This window comes from Leucoraja erinacea, chromosome 24 (genome assembly GCF_028641065.1).
Source record: "Leucoraja erinacea ecotype New England chromosome 24, Leri_hhj_1, whole genome shotgun sequence".
Lineage (NCBI taxonomy): Eukaryota > Metazoa > Chordata > Chondrichthyes > Rajiformes > Rajidae > Leucoraja > Leucoraja erinaceus.
Window position 1 is genome coordinate 507,957 of NC_073400.1, and position 27,268 is coordinate 535,224.

A 27,268-nucleotide genomic window follows, 5' to 3' on the forward strand; every position below is an offset into this window, starting at 1 on the left:
GGGTGCACAGGAGATTCACCAGGATTGGAGGACTTTAGTTATGGGTGAAACGGGTAAATTGAGCTTGTTTTTCCTGGAGTGTTGGAAACAGAGGGGAGAATTGAAGAAGGTATCTATGGTTTTGAGAGGCAAAGGTAGTGACAAGTCAGAATTGTTTTCTCCAGGTACGGGTAGCAGGTTTGAGGGGAGTTGAAAGTGAAAGTGTTTTAAGGGGAACTGAGGGTGAAGGCTTGTTTTACACAGAAGGGTTGATGTCTGGAACTTGGTGCCAGAGGAGATGGTGGAATCAGATACAATCACTATGGGAGACCTTTACACACACACTTGAATAGGCAAGGCATAGAAGAGATGAGTGTTATATTGTCATATGTCCCAGATAGAATAATGAAATTCTTACTTGCAGCAGCACAACAGAATATGTAAACATAGTACACTATAAACAATATAACATACGAGAAAAAGAAAGATCAGTATGTGTGTACATATATACACACACACACACTCACATATAGATACATATGTATATACACACACATACGTACACATACAAAACAAACAATAACAGTGCAAAAATAACAAAAATATATGTAGTTCAGAACTTATTTGGATGTTGTAGTGTATTTTAGCCTAATGGCTTTAGGGAAGAACCATAGAAACATAGAAAATAGGTGCAGGAGGAGGCCATTCGGCCCTTCGAGCCAGCACCGCCATTCATTGTGATCATGGCTGATCGTCCCCTATCAATAAAACGTGCCTGCCTTCTCCCCATATCCCCTGACTCCACTAGCCCCTAGAGCTCTATCTAACTCTCTCTTAAATCCATCCAGTGACTTGGCCTCCACTGCCCTCTGTGGCAGTGAATTCCATAAATTCACAACTCTCTGGGTGAAAATGTTTTTTTCTCACCTCAGTCTTAAATGACCTCCCCTTTATTCTAAGACTGTGGCCCCTGGTTCTGGACTCGCCCAACATTGGGAACATTTTTCCTGCATCTAGCTTGTCCAGTCCTTTTATAATTTTATATTTCTATAAGATCCCCCTCATCCTTCTAAACGCCAGTGAATACAAGCCTAGTCTTTTCAATCTTTCCTCATATGACAGTCCCGCCATCCCAGGGATCAATCTCGTGAACCTACGCTGCACTGCCTCCATCAAAAGGATGTCCTTCCTCAAATTACGAGACCAAAACTGTACACAATACTCCAGATGTGGTCTCACCAGAGCCCTATACAACTGCAGAAGAACCTCTTTACTCCTATACTGAAATCCTCTTGTTATGAAGGCCAACATTCCATTAGCTTTCTTCACTGCCTGCTGTACCTGCACGCCAACTTTCAGTAACTGGTGTACAAGGACACCCAGGTCTCGCTGTACCTCCCCCTTACCTAACCTAACCCCATTGACATAATAATCTGCCCCCTTGTTTTTGACGCCAAAGTGGATAACCTCACATTTATCTATATTATACTGCATCTGCCACGCATCTGCCCACTCACTCAACCTGTCCAGGTCACCCTGCAACCTCCGAACATCCTCTTCAAAGTTCACACTGTCACCCAGCTTTCTGTCATCCACAAACTTGCTAGTGTTGCTCCTAATTCCCTCTTCCAAATCATTAATATATATGGTAAACAGTTGCGGCCCCAACACTGAGCCTTGCGGCACTCCACTCGCCACTGCCTGCCATTCTGAAAAGGACCCGTTCACTCCTACTCTTTGCTGTCACTGTCTGCCAACCAATTTTCTATTGTTGTTGCTGAACCTGGACATTACAGTTTTCGGACTGCTGCACCTTCTTCCCGATGGCAGATGTGAGATCAGAGTGTGGCCAGGGTGGTGTGGGTCTCTGATGATGCTGGCTGCCTTTTGAGGCAGTGACTCCTGTAAATCCTTTCGATGTTGGGGAGGTCAGAAGCCATCAATGCACCATCTACATTCCTTGAGGAAACCAGAGCATCCAAGGTTATAAGCAAAGGCTGAGCAAACTGGGTAATTTTACCCCAGAGTGCTGAGATAATCATATTAATGTTTATAGAATCATGAGGTGCATAGATAACTTAAATAGCCACAGTCATGTACCCAGGGTAGAGGAGTCTAAAACTAGAGGGCATTGATTTTAGGTGAGAGGGGAAAAATGTAGAAGAGACCTCAGCAGCCACCTTTTCGCACAGGTGGTGGGTATGTAGGTAGAGGTGGGTACAATTATAACATTTATTCAACACGTACATGGAACGGTCAAGAGGGATATGGTTTAATGCAGGAAATTGGGACTAGCTCAGGTAGGCAACTTGCTCATCATAGACAAGGGCTGACGAAGGGCACTGCAATATTGATCAAAGAGGTCATCACTGCAGGAATGAGGATGATATTCCAAATCACTCTTCAAATGTGGCCAAGTGGGGAGAGCACAAAAACATGATGATCAGTTTGCTAGGAGGCCTCCCAGTGCTCAGTGGGAGCAGACATGTCAACAGACCATGGAGAAGTGCAAAAAAGTTGCAGCTGTTGGGGATTTCAATTTCCTAACATTTGCTGGGGCCACCTCAGTGTGAAGGGTGACATTTTTGAGGTGCATTGGAGACCATTCCTGTGCCAATTTATAGATAGCCCTACAAGGAATGGAGTAGTGGCACAACTAATCCTGGGAGATACTGGAAACGTGGGTGAAATGCCAGTGCTTTGGGGAGAGTGCCTGTAACTCAGTCAGTTTCATAGAAAATAGGTGCAGGAGGAGACCATTCAGCCCTTTAAGCCAGCACCGCCATTCATTGCGATCATGGCTGATCATCCCCGATCAATAATCCGTGCCAGCCTTCTCCCCATATCCCTTGACTCCACTAGCCCCTAGAGCTCTATCTAACTCTCTCTTAAATCCATCCAGTGACTTGGCCTCCACTGCCCTCTGTGGCAGTGAATTCCACAAATTCATAACTCTCTGGGTGAAAAAGTTTTTTTTCTCACCTCAGTCTTAAATGACCTCCCCTTTATTCTAAGACTGTGGCCCCTGGTTCTGGACTTGCCCAACATTGGGAACATTTTTCCTGCATCTAGCTTGTCCAGTCCTTTTATAATTTTATATGCTTCTATAAGATGCCCCCTCATCCTTCTACACTCCAGTGAATACAAGCCTAGTCTTTTCAATCTTTCCTCATATGATAGTCCCGCCATCCCAGGGATCAATCTCGTGAACCTACGCTGCACTGCCTCAATCACAAGGATGTTCTTCCTCAAATTAGGAGACCAAAACTGTACACAATACTCTAGATGTGGTCTCACTAGAGCCCTATACAACTGCAGAGAGTTTCAAGTAAGTTATAGGAAGAAATAAGTACTGTCCAAAAATTGAGTGCCTGAAATCTAGGAAGGCAGAGTTCAATGTCATTGGACAGGACCTGGCAAACCTACTCTCTGCAACTGCACCAGGGTAAATCTACATCCCACCAATGGCATTCTCTTAAAAATGAAATAGTAAGAATTCAGGACTAGTGAGCTCTGTAAGGACGTAGGGACTAAAAGAAAAGACTAGATGACAAAACACTCTGTGGAGGAACTGTGTGGGTCAGGTAGCATCTGTGGAGGGGATGGACAGAAGACATTTAAGGTCAGGACCCTTTTTCAGACTGATTGGAGTGGGGAGGGGGGAAGAAAGCTAAAAAAGAGGTGGGTGTGGGCAAAGCCTGGCAAATGATGGGTGGATATAAATGAGAGGGGTTTGTTTGGAAGATCGGTAGCGTAAGCGATAAAGACTAGATAATGAAAATGATGTTGGATAAGGAGAAGTGAAATGTAAAGGCAAAGGGAGGGATATGTGTTGTTGTGGTCGGGAAGGGGAAAGAATGAGATAAAATGGAAATAGGCAAGCAAAACACAAAATGCTGGAGGAAGTAAGCGGATCAAGTCTTGGGAACCCTGGATGTTGATGGATATCGAGCATTTGATAACTGTAAAAGGAGAATAGAGCAAGTACTGAGAATGGGTAGACTCCAGAAGAACAGCAGGGATACTTAAAAATATAAACTAGGAGAGTGAAGAATGGCCTTGCAATATCACTGGCAGATAAGATGAAGGGAAATCCCACGTCATGCTATGTATATTTGGAGCAATCAAAAGGGCAATCTGTGTTCAACAGACATCGTCAATGAACACTTCTCATCTCTCACCATCAAAGAGGAGGACATTGTAGTTACAAATTACAGGGAGAGGGACTGAAATATGCTTGGTCTTAACATTGAAAAGGAAGTATTAGACACATTGGTACACAAAGTGAATAAGTCCTTGGTGCCAGATGAGATGTATCCCAGGCTGTTGTATAAAGGCCGCAAGGAGATTGGCTTGGCAGAGATATTGAAACCTTCACCTGCCACAGGTAAGGTGTCAGATGGTAGAGGATTGCAAATGTGTTTACATAGCTCAAGAATGGCAAAATGGATAAACAAAGGAATTATGGGCCAGTGAGTCCAACATCAGTGGTAGGGAATTTATTGGATAAAATTCATCAGGGACAGGATTTATCTACAATTGTTGGAGGCAGCGGTTGATCATGGAGAGTCAGTATGGATTTGTTAGTTGGAGATCGTATCATTTAACTGAGACAACTAAACATATTGACAAGCGCAAAATGATTGATGCAGTTCACATGCAAGGCCAACATGAAATCCAGGGAAGTCTGCAAATTGGATTCAAAATTGGCTTGGGAACAGGAGAGAGAGTATCGGTGGAGGGTTGCTGGTGATTTTGGATGTATCACAGCATCAAGGCCATGACCCTTGCTGTTTGTTATATTCATTAACCACTTATAAATAATTATGAGCTATGATTAATAAGCTTGCAGCTGACAGGAAAACTGGCAGAGTTGTGTATAGTGAGGAAACATGTCTGAGGACAGTAGGAAATATGTTAATTTGAAATGTGGGCAGAAAACTGGCAGATGGAGTTTAATCCAGACTAGTGGGAGTTATTGTTCAATGTCAAAGGTCAGAGGAAAATATCCAGTTCCTCTGAAGGAGCTTGGGGTGCAAGTCCATAGCTCTTTGAAAAGGGCAGCACAAAAGATAGGGTGGTACAGGAGACACACGGAACGATTACCTTAATAGGTCAGAGCGCTTAGTTTAAAATTGAGAAATCACGTTGGTAAGGCCACATTGGAGGTATTGTGTATAGCGCCCCATATGGGAATGACGTGGGGGATTTCCATTGATTTCCCTGGAGCTTCAGAGGCAGAGGGGTGACTTGACAGAAGCATTTAAAAGTATGAGCGGAATAGATATTATTTTTCCTAGGGCAGTAATGTCAAATACTAGAAGGCATAGGTTTAAGGTGAGAGGGGAAAGGTTTAAAGGAAATGTGTAAGGAAATTTATTTTTTACGCTGAGAGTGGTGGGTGCCTGGAATGAGCTGCCAGGAATGCTGGTGGAAGCAGATGCAATGGGACGGCAAGGTTTAAGAGACAATTAGGCACATGAACAGTCAGAGAAAGGGGCTTTTCAAGCCGTGTGTAGGCAGATAGGGTGTGTTTGCATTATGTCAGTGCAGACATCATGGGCTTAAGGGCCAACTCACGTGCTGTATTCTATATTGTAGGATTAATAAGGGTAGGCCATACATCATGAATAGTAGGGGTCAAGGGATTATTGTGAACAGAAGCACCTTAGTCTAGAATCTGAAGTTCCCGCTGCACCAAAAAAACCCAGAATATCATAAAGGACATTTCCCACCCCGGACACTCCCTGTTTGAACTGTTGCCGTCAGGCAGACGGTACAGATCTACAAGGACAAGGACAAATAGACTAAAAAACAGTTTTTACCCCACTGCTATAAAAGCACTAAATGTAGCCGCCAAGGAACGCAGGGACGATACAGACTAAGGGACTGTGGTAACTGTGAAATCGACAGAAGGATGGAGGGGTGGGTGTGTATGCGTGCTTTGTTCGTGATATTTATTTAGTTGTTTATCTTTAATATTTTACCTTGTATGTATCGTTAGCTTTTAGAAATGTTTGAATGCTGCACTGACTGGCTGACATTTTAAATTTCGTTGTACATGGTTCATGTTACAATGACAATAAAGAAACTATTCTTCTATTCTTCTAAGGCTCTCTGAAGTGGAAGCACAGTAGGGTGAAGGCCAGTAGGATATTGCCATCATCAGACACGGCATTGGGAAAAACGTTAAAGAGGCCACACCTGGAGAACCTTGTACAGTTCTGTACACTGCACTACAGAAAGGATATGGTTGTACCAGAGAGGTGGTAGAGGGGGGTTTCCAGTGACAGAGGGTGATTTATGGAGGGAGACCAGGTTTCTTTCCCCAGCATGGAGGACCCTGACGACCTGATTGAAGTGCACAATATAATGAGAGGGATGGATGGATAAGGTGATTGTAAGGAATGTGTCCCTATGCCAGAGAATCTGAGGTCAGATTCAGATGAGGTAGGAGCTTAGAGTAGATCTGAGGGGGGAGATTTTCTCTGCAAGGGTCTGGAGTCTGGAATGCACTGCCTGAGAGTGAGAGGGTGATGGAGGCAGACACTCTCACAACGTGTAAGTATCTGGATGGGCACTTGGATCAACAAGGCAGAGAAACTTATGGACACAGTGCTGGTGCACGGGATTAGTGTAGATGGGGAATGGATAATTGGTATGGGCAGGATGGGCCTGTTTCCATGCCGTACCACTCTATGCTCTCTTCTGTTTAACTGGCCATCCTTCCTTCTTGTCCTCACCTCACAGACAAGCCAAAGTGCCCAGGAAAGGCAGAGGAAGAGATCGACATTGACCTGTGTGCGCCGGAGACGGAGAAGGCAGCCTTGGCCATCCAGGGTCAGTTCCGCAAGTTCCAGAGGAAGAAAAAGCCGGGGCCGACTTCCTAGGCCAGTTGTCAGGGGCAGCCCTGGCCGGAGAGACAAGAATACCTTCCTCTGTCAGCATTTCTAAACCCTGAAATAAAAGCATGAATGTGCTTCCCTCAACCTTTTGTCAGTGGGTCAGGCAGCATTTGTGGATAGCAAATCACGAGCAACAGAGCCCTCAGCCAATCACATTCATTCAAGCCTAGGTAGGGTCCCAGACGTTCCTAGTCTGTATCAATGATTGGACGAGAGGATCAAGTGTCATAGATCCAGCTGTACCAATGTGGGATACGGAGAAAAACTTCAGGGGGTGTAGAGTGGAAAACTAGATAGTACAGTAATAGAGTTGCTGCCTTACAGCGCCAGACACCTGGGTTCAATCCTGACTACGGGTGTTATATGTACAAAGTTTGCAAGTTCTCCCTGTAACTGTTTGAGTTTCCGCCCACATTCCAAAGACATGCAGGTTTGTAGTTTTTAATGGGTTTTGTAAATTGTCCCTAGCGTGTAGGATAGAACTAGTATATGGTGACTGTTGCTCAATGCAGACTTGGTCGGCTGAAGGGCCTGTTTCCACGCTGTATTTCTAAAACTATGTGTGAGATCCTGTTGCAGAAAGAAATTGGATAGCTGGAGTGTGTTGGAAGGAACTGCAGATGCTGGTGGATTGTTGGAGGACATTTTCGACAGTGCGAGGTGGGATGGTGGTGTAGAGAGAGACCAGGGTGTCCCTGGATATCAGTCACTGGACGTTCCCCTGCAGGAAGAGCTGCAGTCAAGAGAGAGACAGTCCCTGGATCTTTACTGCAGGAGGGTTTGAGTCGAGGAGTAGAGATGTCACGCTCCAATTATCCAGGGCCCTGGGGAGACCGCAACTAGAATATTGTGACAGGTTTGGGCTCCCCACCTGACGGAGGATCAGGTGACGGAGGGAGTGCAGCAGAGGATCACCAGATTGATTTCCGGGATGGGGGTTTGTCTCAGGGGGAGAGAGGAAACAGACTGGGAATGTCCTCTCTGGAGTTTAGAAAAACTCACTGAACCATCCAATCTCCTTCCAGGGCTTGTAATTGGTGTTGTTTATTACTGTCACATGTGCCAAGAGAGTAAAAAAGTGCAGAATATAGTTTTTCAGCTTTGTGGCATCAGTTCCAAAAAAGTCCAATATCCGCAATTAAGTAGATTGGAGGATTGAGGTGATATCCAAGATCGTGAAATACCTATTCAGAATTATGATAACAGAGGGGAAAAGGTTGTTGCAGCTTACAAGCTTTTGATGTTCTGTTGGAGGTCGATATCCAAGATCGTGAACAATACTTTCAAGACAGCGTGAAGGAGTACTGTGGGGAGTCTAGTCTCTGTGATGGACTGAGCTATATCTACAACTTTCTCCAATTCAATGCAGAATTAGGTCGAGCCGTCCTCAAACAAAGCTGTGGTGCAACACAACAATTGTACATCAGTCTATGAAAGTAAGCATGCAGGTACTGCAGGCAGTGAAGAAAGCGAATGGCATATTCTTGGCCTTTTTAACAAGAGGAATCGAATATAGGATCAAAGAGGTCCTTCTGCAGTTATACAGAGCCCTAATGAGACCACACCTGGAGTATTGTGTGCAGTTTTGGTCCCCTAATTTGAGGAAGGACATTCTTCCCAGTGAGGGAGTGCAGCGTGGGTTTACAAGGTTAATTCCCGGGATGGCAGGACTGTCATATGCTGAGAGAATGGAGCAGCTGGGCTTGTACACTCTGGAGTTTAGAAGAATGAGAGGAGATCTCATTGAAACATATAAGATTGTTAAGGGCTTGGACACGCTAGAGGCAGGAAACACGTTCCCGATGTTGGGGGAGTCCAGAACCAGGGGCCACGGTTGAAGAATAAGGAGAAAGCCATTTAGAATGGAGACGAGGAAACACGAGTGGTGAGTCTGTGGAATTCTCTGCCTCAGAAGGCGGTGGAGGCAGGTTCTCTGGATGCTTTCAAGAGAGAGCTAGATAGGGCTCTTAAAAATAGTAGAGTCAGGGGATATGGGGAGAAGGCAGGATGGGGTACTGATTGGGGATGATCAGCCATGATTACATTGAATGGCGGTGCTGGCTCGAAGGGCCAAATGGCCTACTCCTGCGCCTATTGTCTATTGACAATGTTTTCTCCAATGCATCTGTAGATGTTGGTCAGAGTTGTTGAACGGTGAATTTCCTTTGTCTTTTGAGGAGGTAGAGGTGTTGGTGTGCTAAATTGGCCACAGTTTCAATGTGGTTAGTAAAGAACTGGTTATTGGTAATATTTACCAAGGAACTTGAAGCTCTTTTGACTTTAAGTTTACGTTTATTGTCACTTAACCAATTAAGGTACAGTGAAATTTGAGTTACTTTAGAAGTTGCTTGAGTTACTTGAGTTGACTAGAAATACAGCCTGGAAACAGGCCCTTCAGCCCACGCCGAGCAGAGATCCCCCTGTGCAATAGCACTATCCTACACACTAGGGACATTTTTACAGAAGCCAATTAACCAACAAACATGTATGTCTTTGGAGTGTGGGAGGAAACCGGAGCAACCCCACAAGATCACAGGGAGCATGTACAAGCCCTGTACAGACAGCACCGTTGTCAGGATCGAACCCGGGTCTCCACTGCTGTAAGGCAGCAACTCTACGACTGCACCACTGTGCCGCCCATTAATTTCTATTTTCAGCAGCATTGATGCTGATTGCTGACAATGAGGGAGAGGTTGTTGTTCTGACACCGTTACAAAGCTCTCTTTCTCCCGCCTGAACTCCATCTCATCATTGTTTGAGATGAGGTCCACCACATGGCATTATCTGCAAACTTGCAGATGGAGTTAGAGAAGAATTTGGCCACACAGTCGTGAATTTATAGGGAGTACAGGGAATAGAATAAGGCATTGAGAACGCATCCTTGCAGGGACCGGTTTTGAGAATGCTTGTGGAGGTTGCTTTGTGGCCTATCCTCACCGATTGTGGGCTGTGGGTCAGAAAGTCAGAGATTCAGCAGCGGGGGCAGTGGATGGTCCAGGAGTTTACAGATGCCTTTGGATGAATTGTGGTGTTGAAGGAAGGACAAGAGCCAATAAATAGGAGTCTGACATAAGCATCCTTCCTATCTTGGTATTATGCAGATGAGTGCAGAGCCAGGGAGAGCATAGCTGCTCTTTAGCTCAGACTTGCTCTCCTGCATCGACGTCTGCTGTGGACCTAGTGCGACGGCAGGTAAGTTGCAGGAGATCAAGGCTGTCTCGGAGGCTGGTGGATCTGAGGAGTGGATTTCCATGGCTGGGATGTCTAGAACCAGGGGTTCCCGTCTCGGTAAGTCGTTCAGAACAGAGACGGGAAAAATAATTCTTCCCCAAAGCAGGTATCCTTAGAATTATCTCCCCAGCGGCACTGACGGGATTCATTGTCATGGACTAGTACAGCAGAACAGGCCCTTCAGCCCACAATGTTTGTGCCGAATGTGATGCCAAGCATCTCTTATTTATCTGCACATAAGTTATATCCTTCCATTTCTAAAATTCTCTTAAATGGCACTCTCATATCTGCCTCAACAAACAATGGTAGTGTATTCCAGGCACTCACCAGCCCTGCACATCTGCTTTAAATTTTGCACATCTCACCTCAAAGTTATGCAATCTAGTATGTGATTTTTCCATCATGGGAAAATGGTTCTGTTTTCTCAGGATTGCAGGTGACCTCATAGAAGCATATAAAAATATGAAAGGTAGTCAAAATCTGTTTTCACGGGATGGAAATAATCAAATATTAGAGGGCATAGTTTTAAGGTAAGAGGGGCAAGGTTTAGGGGAGATATGCAGTGCGGGTTTTGTTGTTAGACAGTGCCTGGACCGCTCCTCTGGGGATGAATGGTTAAGATAGATAGGTTAGTGGCATTGAACAGTCTTTTGATAGGCAATGGAGGGATATGGATATGCGCAGGCAGATAAGAGTTGGTCTTCGCATCATGTTCAGCAAACAATTGTGGGCTGAAGGGCCTGTTTTTGTGCTGTACTATGGAACCCATCTCGTCACCCTATTCTTCAATTAATTCAAAGCGACGTTCTCCGCACTCATTTAATCCTATGTAGGAAGGAACTGCAGATGCTGGTTTACACCGAAGATAGCGGCGAGCTCAACACGAACCAGAGCTAAATGAAGATAGACACAAAATGCTGGAGTAACTGCAGGATGGGCAGCATCTCTGGAGAAAAGGAAGAGGTTTTTTGGATCAAGACCCTTCTTCAGACTGAGAGAGGGAAACTGGAGATATGGAAGGGTACAAAGAGAATGATAGATCAAAGCAGACGATAACCAAGGAAATGTTCATTGTTAGCTGAGAGGAATGTGACAACCAGTAAAATTAAGCAGGAGGATAGTGATTTTGCATATCTTTCATTCATTTATTCTATATCTCACGATATCACGGTCGATATCTCTTGTTTCCCTTTCCCCCGACTCTGTCTGAAGAAGAGTCTGGACCTAAAACGGCACCCATTCCTTTTCTCCAGAGATACTGCCTGACCCGCTGCATTACTCCAGATGTTTGTGTCTAATCCTGTACACACCCGTGACCCACCCTGGACAGGGCACTTGACCCTTTACTGTAGCCCCTCCGGGCCGACCTCTCTTCACCCACATCTCAACCGCCGCCCATTGGGGAGACCCGAGGCGCCACTATTGGCTGCTGCTGCTGCTGCTGCCCCGGCAGAGGAGGATGGAGTGGATACTACCGGAGTGGAGGCCGAACGGGACAAATCGCCACAGAGAGCTGTAGTCCATCTCACTATCTTGGTGCGGGACAACGCATCGACGGCGCCATCATCCACACAAGGCTGTATGTTTACGCCGCCATCTTGGTGCGGGGCATGTTGTGTCGCCATCTTGCCGAGGGGAGGCAGCGTGACGGCCATCTTGTGTGGGATTAGGCCGTGTTAGCCGCCATGTTGTTGAGGGGCAGACTGCCGGACTATTCTGCGCTGCGGGAGGCACATGAAGTAAGCCGCCAGTTTGTAAACAAAACGAGGATTTGTAGTCGTATTGTTGAGCGGTGGCTGAAACTGACGCCGTGGTGTTGAGGGGTTACTCGGGGGAAAGGCACGCCATGTTCTGGGGCAGGTTACAGTCGAGGGCATATTCAAGGCAGGCCTGCGCCTTGTGGTTGAGGGCATCTGAAGCTGACTTCATGTGTATCAAAGATCCTCTGCTATAGGATCTTTGATGTGTATCATCCGCCTCCACTTGAATGAGGGGCAACGCCTGATGAATCATTAGTTTCTGATGTTGAAAATAACCAAAGAGTCCTCACTCTGAGCCATATAATTCCCCAGAGGTAAGGACAATTCCTCCTTTTCCCTGGAGCCCACTCACATCCCTCCTTATCTATGTAACCTCAACCATCTGTAGTGAATATACGGAGTTAAGAAAGAGGTTTAAAAGCAGGGCTTTGACGGTAGTAATCCACGGATTACTCCCAGTGGCACGAACGATTTAGGGTGAAGAATACAAGGATATGTCAGATTAATGTGTGGCCGAGCTGCAATTTGGAGTTTGGACAATTGGGATATCTTCTGGGGCAGTGGGATGGGTTGCACCTAAACTGGAAGGAATATTGAGTATGTTATTGGGGAGATTTAAACTAGATTTGCTGTGATGATGGTCCTGGATCAAAAAGGTGGTAGATTAGTTTATGGCCACGTGTACCGAGGTACAGTGACAAGCTTTTGTGTGTTAACGAGTCAGCGGAAAGACAATACCTGTACATGATTACAATCGAGCCATCCACATCTTACAGATATGAAAATAAACGGGATAATGTTTAGTACAAGATAAAGGTCAGTGAAGTCCAATTAAAGATAGTCCGAGTGTGTCAATGAGGTAGATAGTAGTTTACAATCAGGGCCGGCCTTAGGAGGTGCGGGGCCCAATGGGGAACAATTTTGGTGAGCCTCAGGTTCCCAACCAAGGTCTGTCAGCCCTGTTATTTAATATACATTTTGAAATTGTACGACTTAGGCGCTATGGATTATACACTGTCTTAATCTCTCCTGCTCCAGTCTGACTGTCAGTACCTCTGCTGGTCAAAGATTATAGAGGAGCTCCTCTAGTATCTTTGCTGCTGGCTTCCAACCTTTACTGTAGCTGCTAATTAACATTAAACTGCATTATGTGATTGGACACAATGACCTTAGAGACATAGAAACATAGAAAATAGGTGCAGGAGTAGGCCATTCGGCCCTTCGAGCCTGCACCGCCATTCAATATGATCATGGCTGATCTTCCAACTCAGTATCCTGTACCTGCCTTCTCTCCATACCCCCTGATCCATTTAGCCACAAGGGCCACATCTAACTGCCTCTTAAATATAGCCAATAAACTGGCCTCAACTACCTTCTGTGGCAGAGAATTCCAGAGATTCACCACTCCCTGTGTGAAAAATGTTTTCCTCATCTCGGTCCTAAACGATTTCCCCCTTATCCTTAAACTGTGACCCCATGTTCTGGACTTCCCCAACATCGGGAACAATCTTCCTGCATCTAGCCTGTCCAACCCCTTAAGAATTTTGTAAGTTTCTATAAGATCCCCCCTCAATCTTCTAAATTCTAGCGAGTACAAACCGAGTCTATCCAGTCTTTCTTCATATGAAAGTCCTGACATCCCAGGAATCAGTCTGGTGAACCTTCTCTGTACTCCCTCTATGGCAAGAATGTCCTTCCTCAGATTAGGAGAGCAAAACTGTATGCAATACTCCAGGTGTGGTCTCACCAAGACCCTGTACAACTGCAGTAGAACCTCCCTGCTCCTATACTCAAATCCTTTTGCTATGAATGCTAACATACCATTCGCCTTCTTCACTGCCTGCTGCACCTGCATACCTACTTTTAATGACTGGAGTACCATGACACCTAGGTCTCGTTGCATCTCCCCTTTCCTAATCGGCCACCATTCAGATAATAGTCTACTTTCCTGTTTTTGCCACCAAAGTGGATAACCTCACATTTATCCACATCATACTGCATCTGCCATGCATTTGCCCACTCACCCAGCCTATCCAAGTCACCTTGCAGCCTCCTAGCATCCTCCACACAGCTAACACAGCCCCCCAGCTTCGTGTTATCCGCAAATTTGGAGATGTTGCATTCAATTCCCTCGTCCAAATCATTAATATATATCGTAAATAGCTGGGGTCCCAGCACTGAGCCTTGCGGTACCCCACTAGTCACTCCCTGCCATTGTGAAAAGGACCCGTTTACTCCTACTCTTTGCTTCCTGTCTGCCAGCCAGTTCTCTATCCACATTAATACTGAACCCCCAATACCGTGTGTTTAAGTTTGAGACAGCGGTTAATTGGCCGCCAAATAATCAGGCACAAAAAATTGACAAATAGGAAAACAATAAAATCGCTGGTCGGTGCAAACTCAGTGGACTATCTGCGCTGTATCTCCAAACTAAACAGTATAACATGCAGGTACATTTATTTAAAATAAAATTCAGTGATTATTTCACGTCATTTCTCACTGTGTAAAGCACAGTATCTGACCAATCTCTTCAACACATTTGGTCTGCCTTGGGCATTGACTCTGAACTAAAAACCTAAACCAAACTCAATTGTATCGTCACATTGGACTCAGTAAACTCATACATCTGATGAAGCCGAATTTTAGTTAAAAATATAAGAAGATATTAAATTGGCTTCTGGGCTAGCTTACAGCTTATATTTACTGTCAAATTAGGCTTGCCTCGGGTTGCAGTGTGTGGGATAATAAATACCATAACATTGTCTACCAAGTGACAAGCAGAGAGGAGAAGCTAGAGAGATCTCTTTGATGTAAGATGTCATAAACCAAATGGCCAATGTTTATGAGGGGCGAAGTGACGAGGGAGGAACCAGGGAAGTGGAAATATTAAGATGCCATAAACCAAATGGCCTATGTTTATGAGGGACCAAGTGACAGAGAGGAAGCAGCGAAAGAGCTAGGGTGATCTCTTTGGAGATAAAATGACCTAAACCAAATGGCCAATGTTTTTAGTATATCTTGTACTATGTAAACAAAATGCCTTTGATGTGATGCATTCTGTGGAAATCTTTTCCTGTACCTCTGACCATGACTAATGTCTGTGGAATGTGCTAAGGGGACAGAAAAACTCTATTTAAGGCAATGTAATTCTGTTGTTCAGAGAAGGTGGCTGAGGACAGTCGAGTGTCTACATTGGTCACTTAGCTGGAATTCTCGCTCCCTTCCATCGGTCGATGTTAAGTAAAGTTTTGAACTGATCTACCAAACAGTTTGTGTGGTGTCTGTTTATTAAGAAGTGAACCTGGTTTAGTAGTTAAGAAAAGTAGCTTTTTCACATCTCTGCATTCTGGAGGCTGCCTTGGTTGGAATCACCGGCTCTGAGACCAGAGTGGGTAAAGTGACATGAGATGATAGCTCTTCTCAATAAAGAAAATCAGTGTAGCTTTTCACTCTAACCGTGATGGCTAGAGCTTCTTGCAAGGTGATCTAGGACCTCACTAAGTAAATATTGTCATAATGCTCAGTTGAGGTCAAATGAAGAAGATATTCATTACATTGTTCAGTGGAGCCCATGGACGTGTCACTGAAAGCAGTGAAGAAAGCAAACTCCACACTGCTTGTCCCCGCGTTTAATGAAGTGACTTTTACATTACTTGAAATAAAAGTTGATTTCTCTTTGTAACAAATGTCAACTGTGCTTCTAATGATAGATAAATCAATATACTTCTTTCTCTTCCGTAATTCAGTTGACTTTTATTTAAAGTGAAAGATGCAAGCATTGTCAGCTCCACCTGGGGCCACAGTTTAAGAATAAGGGGGTAGGCCATTTAGGACTGAGATGAGGAAACCTATTCACCCAGAGAGTTGTGAATCTGTGCAATTCTCTGCCACAGAAGGCAGTGGAGGACAATTTACTGGATTTTTCAAGAGAGAGTTAGATTTAGCTATTTTAGATGATCAGCCATGATCATATTGAATGGCAGTGCTGGCTCGAATGGGCCGAAAGGCCTACTCCTGCACCTATTTTCTATGTTTCTGTTTCTATGACTGATATAAATGTATGCTCCATTCTTGAAGGTATCTCGTGCAGGATTTGAAATCCCCGTCGTCATAACGTGCCAATAAAGATGCTTTCTTTCCCTAGATTATCTGCTCTAGTCTAGTGAGCACGGAAACAGGCCCTTCGGCCCACCGAGTCCGCACCGACCAGCAATCCCCGCAAACAAACGCCATCTCCCACACACACTAGTGACAATTTACTTTTGTACCAAGTCACTTAACTTACAACCTATACATTTTTGGAGAGTGCGAAGAAACCGAAGATCTCGGAGAAAACCAATGCAGATCATGGGGAGAACTATGTACTCTGTACTGACAGCACCGGTCATCAGGAAAGAACCCGGGTCTCTGGCTCTGTGAGACAGCGACTCTACCACTGCGCGATTTGAAATCCCTGTCAAGTCATAATGAACCAATCTGCTTTCTTTCCATAGATTATCTGTTTAGTTTAGTTGAGAGATACAGTGCGGAAACAGGCCCTTCGGTCCACCAAGTCCGCACCGATCCCTGCACACTAATACTATTCTGAACACAGTTCTTCAGACTGAGAATCAGGGGAGAGGGAAACTAGAGGTATGAAAAGATACAGAACAAACCCCAGAACAGAATGATCTTTTCTCACCTCTAGTTTTCCTAATAATATGGAAACCTTTGAACCATTGAAACGAAGATAGGCATAAAATGCTGGAGTAACTCGGTGGGACAGGCAGCATCTCTGGAGAGAAGGAATGGGTGACGTTTTGAGTTGAGACCCTTCTTCAGATCCTTCAACCAGGTCATTGGAAGTCTGTGAAACAGTGCAGGGCAATGCACCTTCTAGTTTTGTCCAGCACATTGGGGAAATGAGTTATGCTTTACTCTAAAACCATGGCAACAAAAGTCAATGATGCCGCCTCCCCCGACAGGAAGGAACTGCAGATGCAGCCGTCAACGCAATACGTCAATGATTCCGGGAATGCCAAGGTGACAGGGTGAGAGAGAGGGAGTGAGAGAGTGACAGAGAGATGAGAAGGGGAGCGGGGGAGAGAGAGCGCGCGAGAGAGAGAGGGAGGGAGAGTGCGAAAGACAGACACAACGTGGGTCGGTAGGTGAATGACTAACCTACACACCTAGAAGAAGCTCGCGGTCCGGAGCCCTCAATCATGATGGTGAGTTTTAAGAAATTCTCAATGTGTCATCAATGCATTGATCTACATTCCTCAGTAAATGTAATTGTGTTTTGCCTCCCGTGAATTTTATTCAAAGGAACGCGGCGTCATTAATACATGGTCAAAACACAATTACATTTACTGTGGAATGTGGATTGATGCATTGCTAACACATTGTATAACTACTTGTTAACTACTGGCTGTTAACTGTGCTGACAGCCGTTAACAAATCGTTTTTGTCAATGCAGTGGCCGGTGCAGTGGTTTTTATCCTTGTTCGTTTTTAAAAAAAATCCGTATTTAACAAGGCGAATGTTTTAAAAAAAAAATCCGTATTTAACAACGCAAATTCGTATTTCTGTGCGAAATACGGAAAATTAGCGCGGGGCCCCCCTTAGACGTGGAGCCCAATTGGGAGCAATCGATCCAATCCGCTTAAGGCCGGCCCTGCATACAGTTGCTCTCTAGTTGTTGGTAGAATGGTCCAGTTGCCTCATAGCTGCTGGGAACAAACTTGCAGAATCGGGAATGGGGGAATCTAGAATGGATGAGGTTGGGTGCAAATACAGTAAGGCAACGTTTCGTGCCGAAACCCATCTAAAGACCCTACAGTCTGAAGAAGAGTTTTGTCCCGAAACCTTGCCTATTTCCTTCGCTCCATAGATGCTGCCGCACCCACTGAGTTTCTCCAGCATTTTTGTCTACCTACTGATTTTAGATGATCAGCCATGATCATATTTAATGGTGGTGCTGGCTCGGAGGGCCGAATGGCCTAATCCTGCACCTATTTTTCTATGTTAAAACGGCATATATTTCAATGCCAGAAGCTTAACGTTGGACAAGAAAGCACATCAACATCTCTACTTCCTTAGAAGGTTTAGAAAGTTTATCATCTCCCCAACAACAACTCTCCAACTTCTACAGATGTGCATAGAAAGCATTTTATCGGGATGCATCACAGCTCCATCCAAAACCGCAAGAAATTGCTGAGAATTGTGGACACAGCCCAGACCATCTTGCAAACCAACCTCCCTTCCAATAACTCCATCTACACTTCACGCTGCCTCGGTAAGGCCACCAGCATAATCAAGGACCCCTCATCCCTCTACTCCCCTCTCCTATCAGGCAAGAGATACACAAGTTAAAAACGCATCCCTCAAGATTCAAAAGTAGGCAAAAAATGCTGGAGAAACTCAGTGGGTGAGACAGCATCTAAGGAGAAAAGGAGCAGGTGCGTTTCGGGTCGAGACCCTTCTTCAGACTGATGTTGGGGGGGGAGGCGGGAAAACGAAAAGAAGAGGCTATGTGGGAGAGCTGGGAAAGGACGGAGAAAACAAGACTACCTGAAATTAGAGAAGTCAATGTTTATACTGCTCGGGTGTAAACTACCCAAGCTCACTGGCAATGGAGGAGGCCCAGGACAGAAGGGTCAGATTCAGAATGGGAGGGGGAGTTAAAGTGCTGGGCAACCGGGAGATCAGGTTGGTTAGTACGGACTGTGCGGAGGTGTTGGGCGAAGCAGTCGCCGAACCTATGCTTGGTCTCACCGATGTAGAGAAGGTGACACCTACGACATGGGATGCAGTAGATGAGGTTGGAGGAGGTGCAGGTGAACCTCTGCCTCACCTGAAAAGACTGTTTGGGTCCTTGGATACAGTCGAGGCAGGAGGTAAAGTGACAAGTGTAGCATTTCTTGTGGTTGCAGGGGAAAGTACCAGGGGAGGGCGTGGTCTGGGTGGGAAGGGACGAATTGACCAGGGAGTTACAGAGGGAACGGTCTCTAGGGAGAGCAGAAAGGGGAGGAGATGGGAAGATGTGGCCAGTGGTAGGATCTCGCTGGAGATGGCGAAAATGTCGGAGGATTATATGTTGTATGCGCCGGCTGATGGGGTGGAAGGTGAGGACAAGGAGGACTCTGTCCTTGTTACGAGTAGGGGGATGGGGAGTAAGAGCGGAGCTGCGGGATATAATGGAGACCTGGAAGAGTTACTTTCTCAGATATATATATATATATAAATAAGAGATACAATTAATACAAAGGTCACATAACTATCACCCAAACACCTTTCCCCTCAAGGCAATCCACTCTCCTGCACAAATGTCTTATCTCTTATCTCGGCCTAAGCAGGCTAATTAAACCTAGCAAAAGACTGAACACAGAATCCATTATTATTCCAGAGCCGCCTTGCTGTCTTGGGCTAGTATAAACATTCATAGACACTGAGCCTCTGTTATTTTAATGTTGTTACACCAGAGCACAAGAATGTGACATCGGGAAAGAGGCGCCAACCACTGTTATTTTATCTTAAGAGACTAGTCAGACTAATTTTCAATACAAGATTATAAAAGATACACAGATGCAGCACCGGTTATCAGGAAAGAACCCGGGTCTCTGGCGCTGTGAGGCAGCAACTCTACCGCTGCGCCACCGTGCCGCTAAGGTATCTTGTGCGCGATTTGAAATCCCCGTCGTCATAATGAACCAATAAAGATGCTCTGCTTTCTTTCCATAGATTATCTGTTTAGTTTAGTTGAGAGATACAGCACGGAAACAGGCCCTTCTGCCCATCGAGTCCGCACCGATCCCTGCACACTAACACTATCCTGCACACAGTTCTTCAGACTGAGAGTCAGTGGCGAGGGAAACTAGAGGTACGAAAAGATACAGAACAAGCCCCAGAGCAGAATGATCTGTTCTGTACCTTTTCTCACCTCTAGTTTTCTTAATAATATGGAAACCTTTGAACCATTGAAACGAAGATAGACACAAATTGCTGGAGTAACTCGGTGGGACAGGCAGCATCTCTGGATAGAAGGAATGGGTGACACATCTTCTAGTTATGTCCAGCACATTGTGGAAATGAGTTATGCTTTACTCTAAAACCTTGGCAACAAAAGTCAATGACCCCCCCTCCCCCAACAGGAAGGAACCGCAGATGCAGCCGTCACGGCAAAACGTCAATGAATCCGGGAATGCCGAGGCGACAGGGTGTGAGAGAGCGAGAGAGAGACGAGATGGGGAGCGGGGGAGAGAGAACGCGCATGTGAGAGAGAGGGAGGGAGAACACGAACGACAGAGAGACACAACGTGGGTCGGTAGGTGAATGACTAACCTACACACCTAGAAGAAGCTCGCAGTCCGGAGCCCTCAATCATGATGGTGAGTTTTAAGAAATTCTCAATGTGTAACCAATGAATCGATCTACATTCCTCAGTAAATGTAATTGTGTTTTGACCAAGTATTAATGACGGCGCGTTCCTTTGAATAAAATTCACGGGAGTCCCGTGAATTTTATTCAAAGGAACGGGGCGTCATTAATACATGGTCAAAACACAATTACATTTACTGAGGAATGTGGATTGCTGCATTGATATTGTATAACTACTTGTATAACTACTTGTTAAGTACTGGCTGTTAACAAGTGCTAACTGTTAATCCTACAATGGAATGCACGAAGCACGAATGCACGAAGCTTGTTAGCCAATGGGCAAGACTTTAAGCAATTCATAGACAGTAGGAAGGAAAAACCAGATGTCGTATGTATCCAGGAAACCTGGTTGAAACCAAGTTTAGATTTTGTTCTATATGATTATGTTGTAGTGAGATGTGATAGAGGAAATGGGGGAGGAGGGGGTTGCGCCACTTTCATTAAAAAAGGGATACCATACAGGGTTTTAGGAATTGGGCAGGAACAGGAATGTGTGGTAATAGAAGTATGGTCTGAGTGGAGGAAAATAGTGGTAATAAATTACTATAATCCATGTAAGCGATTAGAGGTCAATAAGTTACAGGAAGTAGAAGGCCAGAGCAAATCTAATGTTATTTGGTGTGGGGACTTTAACGCACATAATATATTATGGGGCAGTGGAAAGTCAGATAATAATGGGCAGGTAATTGAGGAATTATTAAATGATGGTAATCTAGTATGTCTAAATGATGGAACGAAGACCAGGGTAGATGTTTGGACAGGGAAGGAGTCTGTGTTGGACCTTACACTTGTTTCTAATAGGATTGCTGCTAAATGTGACTGGGAAGTATATGAAAAGGGTACCATAGGAAGTGATCATCATCCTGTGCTATGCAAAATAAATGTTACTTTCATTATGAGTAAAGAAAACAGAAGTGGACGATGTGTTTTTGGAAAGGCTAATTGGGAAAAATTTAAGGAAGAAAGTGATAGATATGTAAAACAGATACAAGAAGAGACAGATATAGAAAGCTTTGAGAATAAATTTTCAGAAGGTATCAAAAGAGCAGCATTAGTTTCCATACCTAAAAGTAAAGGAAGATCAAAAAGGAAAGCTGTGCCGTGGTGGGACAATGTGTAAAGAGGCGGTGGTGAATAGAAACAGAGCATTCAGATTATTAAAAAGAACTCATAACTACCAGCACATGATTAATTACAAACAGGCTCGGGCAATTGTAAGAAGGACTATAAGTCAAACAAAAAGAGCATATTGGAGGAAGTATTGTGATTCAATTGGAAGCACAACACAGGTAGGGGAGATATGGGGGATTATTAAAAAAATGGAAGGTGATAAAAGGGAGGAGTTATCCTATCCTAACAAATGGAGATCAAACTGTAGTCTCAAATAAAGACAAAGCAGAACTAATGGTTAACACTTTTAGTAGTTATAGGAGCAGGGAGGTTCTACTGCAGTTGTACAGGGTCTTGGTGAGACCACACCTGGAGTTTTGCGTACAGTTTTGGTCTCCAAATCTGAGGAAGGACATTATTGCCATAGAGGGAGTGCAGAGACGGTTCACCAGACTGATTCCTGGGATGTCACGACTGTCTTATGAAGAAAGACTGGATAGACTTGGTTTATACTCTCTAGAATTTAGGAGATTGAGAGGGGATCATATAGAAACTTACAAAATTCTTAAGGGGTTGGACAGGCTAGATGCAGGAAGATTGTTCCCGATGTTAGGGAAGTCCAGGACAAGGGGTCACAGCTTAAGGATAAGGGGGAAATCCTTTAAAACCAAGATGAGAAGAACTTTTTTCACACAGAGAGTGGTGAATCTCTGGAACTCTCTGCCACAGAGGGTAGTTGAGGCCAGTTCATTGGCTATATTTAAGAGGGAGTTAGATGTGGCCCTTGTGGCTAAGGGGATCAGGGGGTATGGAGAGAAGGCAGGTACGGGATACTGAGTTGGATGATCAGCCATGATCATATTGAATGGCGGTGCAGGCTCGAAGGGCCGAATGGCCTACTCCTGCACCTAATTTCTATGTTTCTATGTAACACTTTTAGTAGGGTTTACAGCTCCCACAACTTATCAGATGAAGGAAGAAGAGGTAGGGAAAGAACAAGAGAGGAAAATGTTGAGGCCTTACAAAGGAAAGGTATCACAGAGGACAAGTACAATATTCCATTTAATTTGGGGGAGCTAAAGAGAGCTCTGGCCAAGTGTAAGAACTCAGCCCCAGGGAAGGATGATATTTGTTACATAATGATAAAGCATCTAAGTGAGGAGGGACTCCAAATGTTACTTGCACTATATAACAAGGTGTGGGAAGAAGGGCGAATACTGGAGAGGTGGAAGGAAGCTATCATTGTGCCTATTAGAAACCCTGGGAAAGATGCAAGTAATCCAGTAAATTATAGACCTATAGCTTTAACAGCACACATGTGTAAACTGATGGAAAGAATGGTAAATGAAAGATTAATGCATCTAATGGAAGAAAAAGGTATAGTGGCTAATTATCAGAGTGGATTTAGAAAAGGAAGAGGTACTAATGATCCAGTTCTGTGCTTGGAAGATGATATAAGGAAAGCACATCAAAAAAGAATCTGTAGTTACCATTTTTTACGATATGTTGTGGAGAGAAGGTATTCTAATAAAGCTGCATTTAATGGGAGTAGGAGGAAATATTTTTAACTGGATAATGGATTTTCTCAATGGTAGAAGTATCCAAATTAAAATAGGGTCAGACATCTCTAGTAAATGTGTAGTCGAGAATGGAACTCCCCAGGGAAGTGCGATAAGCCCGATCCTATTCTCAGTCATGATCAATGATATATTTGCAAACATTCAACCAGAGATGGGGCGATCGCTCTTTGCAGATGATGGCAGCCTATGGAGAAGGGGGAGGAATATAGATTTTATCGTGGAAAAGGTACAGCAAGGGATAGCCCAGGTGGAAGAGTGGGGAGGGAAATGGGGTTTTAAATTCTCTATAGAGAAGACAAAGTCAATGGTTTTCACAAGGAAGAAAATTAAAGAGGATGTCCAGTTAAAACTATACGGCAACAATTTGGAAAGAGTAAAAGATTTCCGTTTCCTGAGGGTTCATTTTGACTCCAGATTAACATGGAGGGTCCACATTACAAAAATAATTGAAAAATGCAAAAAAGCCATCAATGTAATGAGATGCTTGGCAGCTTTAGAGTGGGGAGCAGATGTATTATCTCTTAAACGTATTTATGTATCACTGATCAGATCCAGACTAGAGTATGGCAGTATAGCTTATGGGTCAGCATCTAAGTCAGTGTTGTCCGAGTTGGACAAAGTCCAAGCGGAAGCTCTAAGAATCTGTATAGGAGGTGTGCGGACGTCACCTGTATGTGCACTACAGGTGGAAACTGGGGAGATGCCGTTGAGACTGCGCCACAGACAACTAATGGCTAATTACTGGCTAAGCCTTAAGGGTCATGGAGAGAACCACCCAACAAAACAGGTAGTACAGGAGTGCTGGGAGAGAGGGGTGGCTCAGTCTGGAAGCTTCGGCTGGGTTGGAGGAGTTGTGGCAAGGGACATGGGAGTAGAGGACAAAGAGTTCTGCCCTGCAGTATTGTGGCCATCTGTGCCAATATGGTTACTGAACATCCCAAATGTTGATCTGGAGATATGGGAGGCAAAAAGGAGGAACAAAAATTCAGACCTAAAGACAGAACATCATAGCCATATAGATAATAGATACAGGGAACACCTCTTAATTTTCATACCTGGATCAAAGGATCCAGTAGCTGAAACAACAGGGGCGGCTGTGGTAGTCCAGGGGATGAATGTTGAGCTTTACAAAAGAACAAACAACTATTTGACAGTATATACAGTGCAACTGTACGCTATTTTGATGGCAGTTCAGTGGATGGAACAGGTGCAACCGTGTAAAGTAGTAATATGTAGCGACTCATTATCTGCAATCCAGAGTATTGGGTCTGGTGCATCACATAGGCGGCCTGACTTAGTTTATGAAATCCTGCTACTATTAAGCCAAGTGACAAGGAGGGGCAGTGACGTGACTTTGTTGTGGGTCCCAGCACACATTGGTGTTCTAGGGAATGAAAAGGTGGATAAATTGGCAAAGGAGGCTATAAAAAAAGAAACATAGAGGTAAACTTACAACTATCCAAATCTGAAGGAAAACACATTGTGTGGAAGAAAATAAATCAGGAATGGCAACAATACTGGGAACAGGAGACAAAGGGGAGACACCTCTATTCGCTACAAAACAGAGTGGACATTGCAGCAAGAAGAGGGGGGAACAGGTAGTATTAACAAGATTGAGGATAGGACACACTCACCTGAACAGCACATTAAAAATATTGGGAAAACACCCTACTGGGCTGTGTGAGGAATGCCATCAGCCAGAAACAGTTCAGCATGCCCTAGTTGCATGTAGGAGATATGAGACAGAAAGAGGATTTATGATCATTGAAATGAGGAAAATTGGATTGACAGAAATATCAGTAAAGAACATTCTAGAGTGTGGAGGGAAAGGAAAAGGAATAAAGTTGTTGTTTGATTTCTTGAGGGCCTCTGGGCTTATAAAAAGGATCTAATATAAAGACATGAGTACTGTGGAATGAAGCCAGAAGGTGGCAGCAATGCAACATTGCGGATGCCGGCTGCCGTAAAACTCCAAAGAAGAAGTAGAAGAAGCACAAGTGCTAACAGTAGTCGTTAACAAATCGTTTTTGCCGGTGCAGTGGCCGGTGCAGTGGTTTTTATCCATGTTCGTTTAAAAACAAAATCCGTATTTAACAACGCAAGTTCGTATTTATGTACGAAATACGGAAAATTAGCGCGGGGCCCCCCCTTAGGCACGGGGCCCAATTGGGAGCAATCGGCTTAAGGCTGGCCCTGCATACAGTTGCTCTCTAGTTGTTGGTAGAATGGTCCAGTTGCCTGATAGCTGCTGGGAAGAAACTTGCAAAATCTGGAATGGGGGAATCTAGAATGGATGAGGTTGGGTGCAAATACAGTAATCAACAAGCAATATTAGCAGGCAGGAACACAGTAAAGAGAGAAGAAGAGATTGTTAAGAGAGAATTAGATTTAGCTTTTAGGGCTAAAGGAATATGGGGAAAAAGCAGGAATAGGATACTGGTTTTAGATGTTCAAGAAGGAACTGCAGATGCTGGAAAATCGAAGGTAGACAAAATTGCTGGAGAAACTCAGCTGGCGCGGCAGCATCTATGGATCGAAGGAAATAGGCAACGTTTCGGGTCGAAAACCATCTTCAGACCCTTCTTCAGTCTGAAGAAGAGTTTCGGCCCAAAACTTTGCCAATTTCCTTCACTCCATAGATGCTGTCGCACCCGCTGAGTTTCTCCAGCATTTTTGTCTACCTACTGATTTTAGATGATCAGCCACGAATGGCCTAATCCTACACCTATTTTTCTATGTTAAATCGGCATATATTTCAATGCCAGAAGCTTAACGTTGGACAAGAAAGCACATCAACATCTCTACTTCCTTAGAAGGTTTAGAAAGTTTATCATCTCCCCAACAACTCTCTCCAACTTCTACAGATGTGCATAGAAAGCATTTTATCGGGATGCATCACAGCTCCATCCAAAACCGCAAGAAATTGCTGAGAATTGTGGACACAGCTCAGACCATCTTGCAAACCAACGTCCCTTCCAATAACTCCATCTACACTTCACGCTGCCCTGGCAAGGCCACCAGCATAATCAAGGGCCCCTCATCCCTCTACTCCCCTCTCCTATCAGGCAAGAGATACACAAGTTTAAAACGCATCCCTCAAGATTCAAAAGTAGGCAAAAAATGCTGGAGAAACTCAGCGGGTGAGGCAGCATCCAAGGAAAAAAGGAGCAGGTGACGTTTCGGGAGGCGGGAAAACGAAAAGAAGAAGCGGAGACAGTAGGCTACGTGGGAGAGCTGGGAAAGGACGGAGAAAACAAGACTACCTGAAATTAGTCAATGTTTATACTGCTGGAGTGTAAACTACCCAAGCTCACTGTGGCAATGGAGGACACCCAGGACAGAAGGGTCAGATTCAGAATGGGAGGGGGAGTTAAAGTGCTGGGCAACCGGGAGATCAGGTTGGTTAGTACGGACTGTGCGGAGCTGTTGGGCGAAGCGTTCGCCGAGCCTACGGTTGGTCTCACCGATGTAGAGGTGACACCTACGACATGGGATGCAGTAGATGAGGATGGAGGAGGTGCAGGTGAACCTCTGCCTCACCTGAAAAGACTGTTTGTGTCCTTGGATACAGTCGAGGCGGGAGGTAAATTGACAAGTGTAGCATTTCCTGTGGTTGCAGGGGAAAGTACCAGGGGAGGGCGTGGTCTGGGTGGGAAGGGACGAATTGACCAGGGAGTTACTACGGAGGGAACGGTCTCTAGGGAGAGCAGAAATGGGAGGAGATGGGAAGATGTGGCCAGTGGTAGGATCTCGCTGGAGATGGCGAAAATGTCAGAGGATTATATGTTGTATGCGCCAGCTGATGGGGTGGAAGGTGATGACAAGGGGGACTCTGTCCTTGTTACGAGTAGGAGGATGGGGAGTAAGAGCGGAGCTGCGGGATATAATGGAGACCTGGAAGAGTTACTTTCTCAGATATATATATATATATAAAAATAAGAGATACAACTAATACAAAGGTCACATAACTATCACCCAAACACCTTTCCCCTCAAGGCAATCCACTCTCCTGCACAAATGTCTTATCGCATATCTCGGCCTAAGCAGGCTAATTAAACCTAGCAAAAGACTGAACACAGAATTCATTATTATTCCAGAGCCGCCTTGCTGTCTTGGGCTAGTATAAACATTCATAGACACTGAGCCTCTGTTATTTTAATGTTGTTACACCAGAGCACAAGAATGTGACATTGGGAAAGAGGCGCCAACCACTGTTATTTTCTCTTAAAAGACTAGTCAGACTAATTTTCAATACAAGATTATAAAAGATACAAAAAAGTAGAAAAAT

General features: G+C 44.6%; 1 protein-coding gene across 3 annotated transcripts in view; it reads left to right on the forward strand.

Annotated features, from left to right (window-relative positions):
• LOC129708546 (mitochondrial import receptor subunit TOM40B-like) overlaps positions 1 to 6,970 on the forward strand; it is a 98,866-nt gene extending 91,896 nt beyond the window's left edge. For all 3 annotated transcript variants that reach the window (XM_055654349.1, XM_055654348.1, XM_055654350.1), the window contains one exon: positions 6,730 to 6,970. In XM_055654349.1, the coding sequence (XP_055510324.1) occupies positions 6,730 to 6,869 (140 nt within the window). In that variant the 3' untranslated portion in view covers positions 6,870 to 6,970. The remainder of the gene's footprint in view (positions 1 to 6,729) is intronic.
• Positions 6,971 to 27,268: the final 20,298 nt, after the last annotated feature.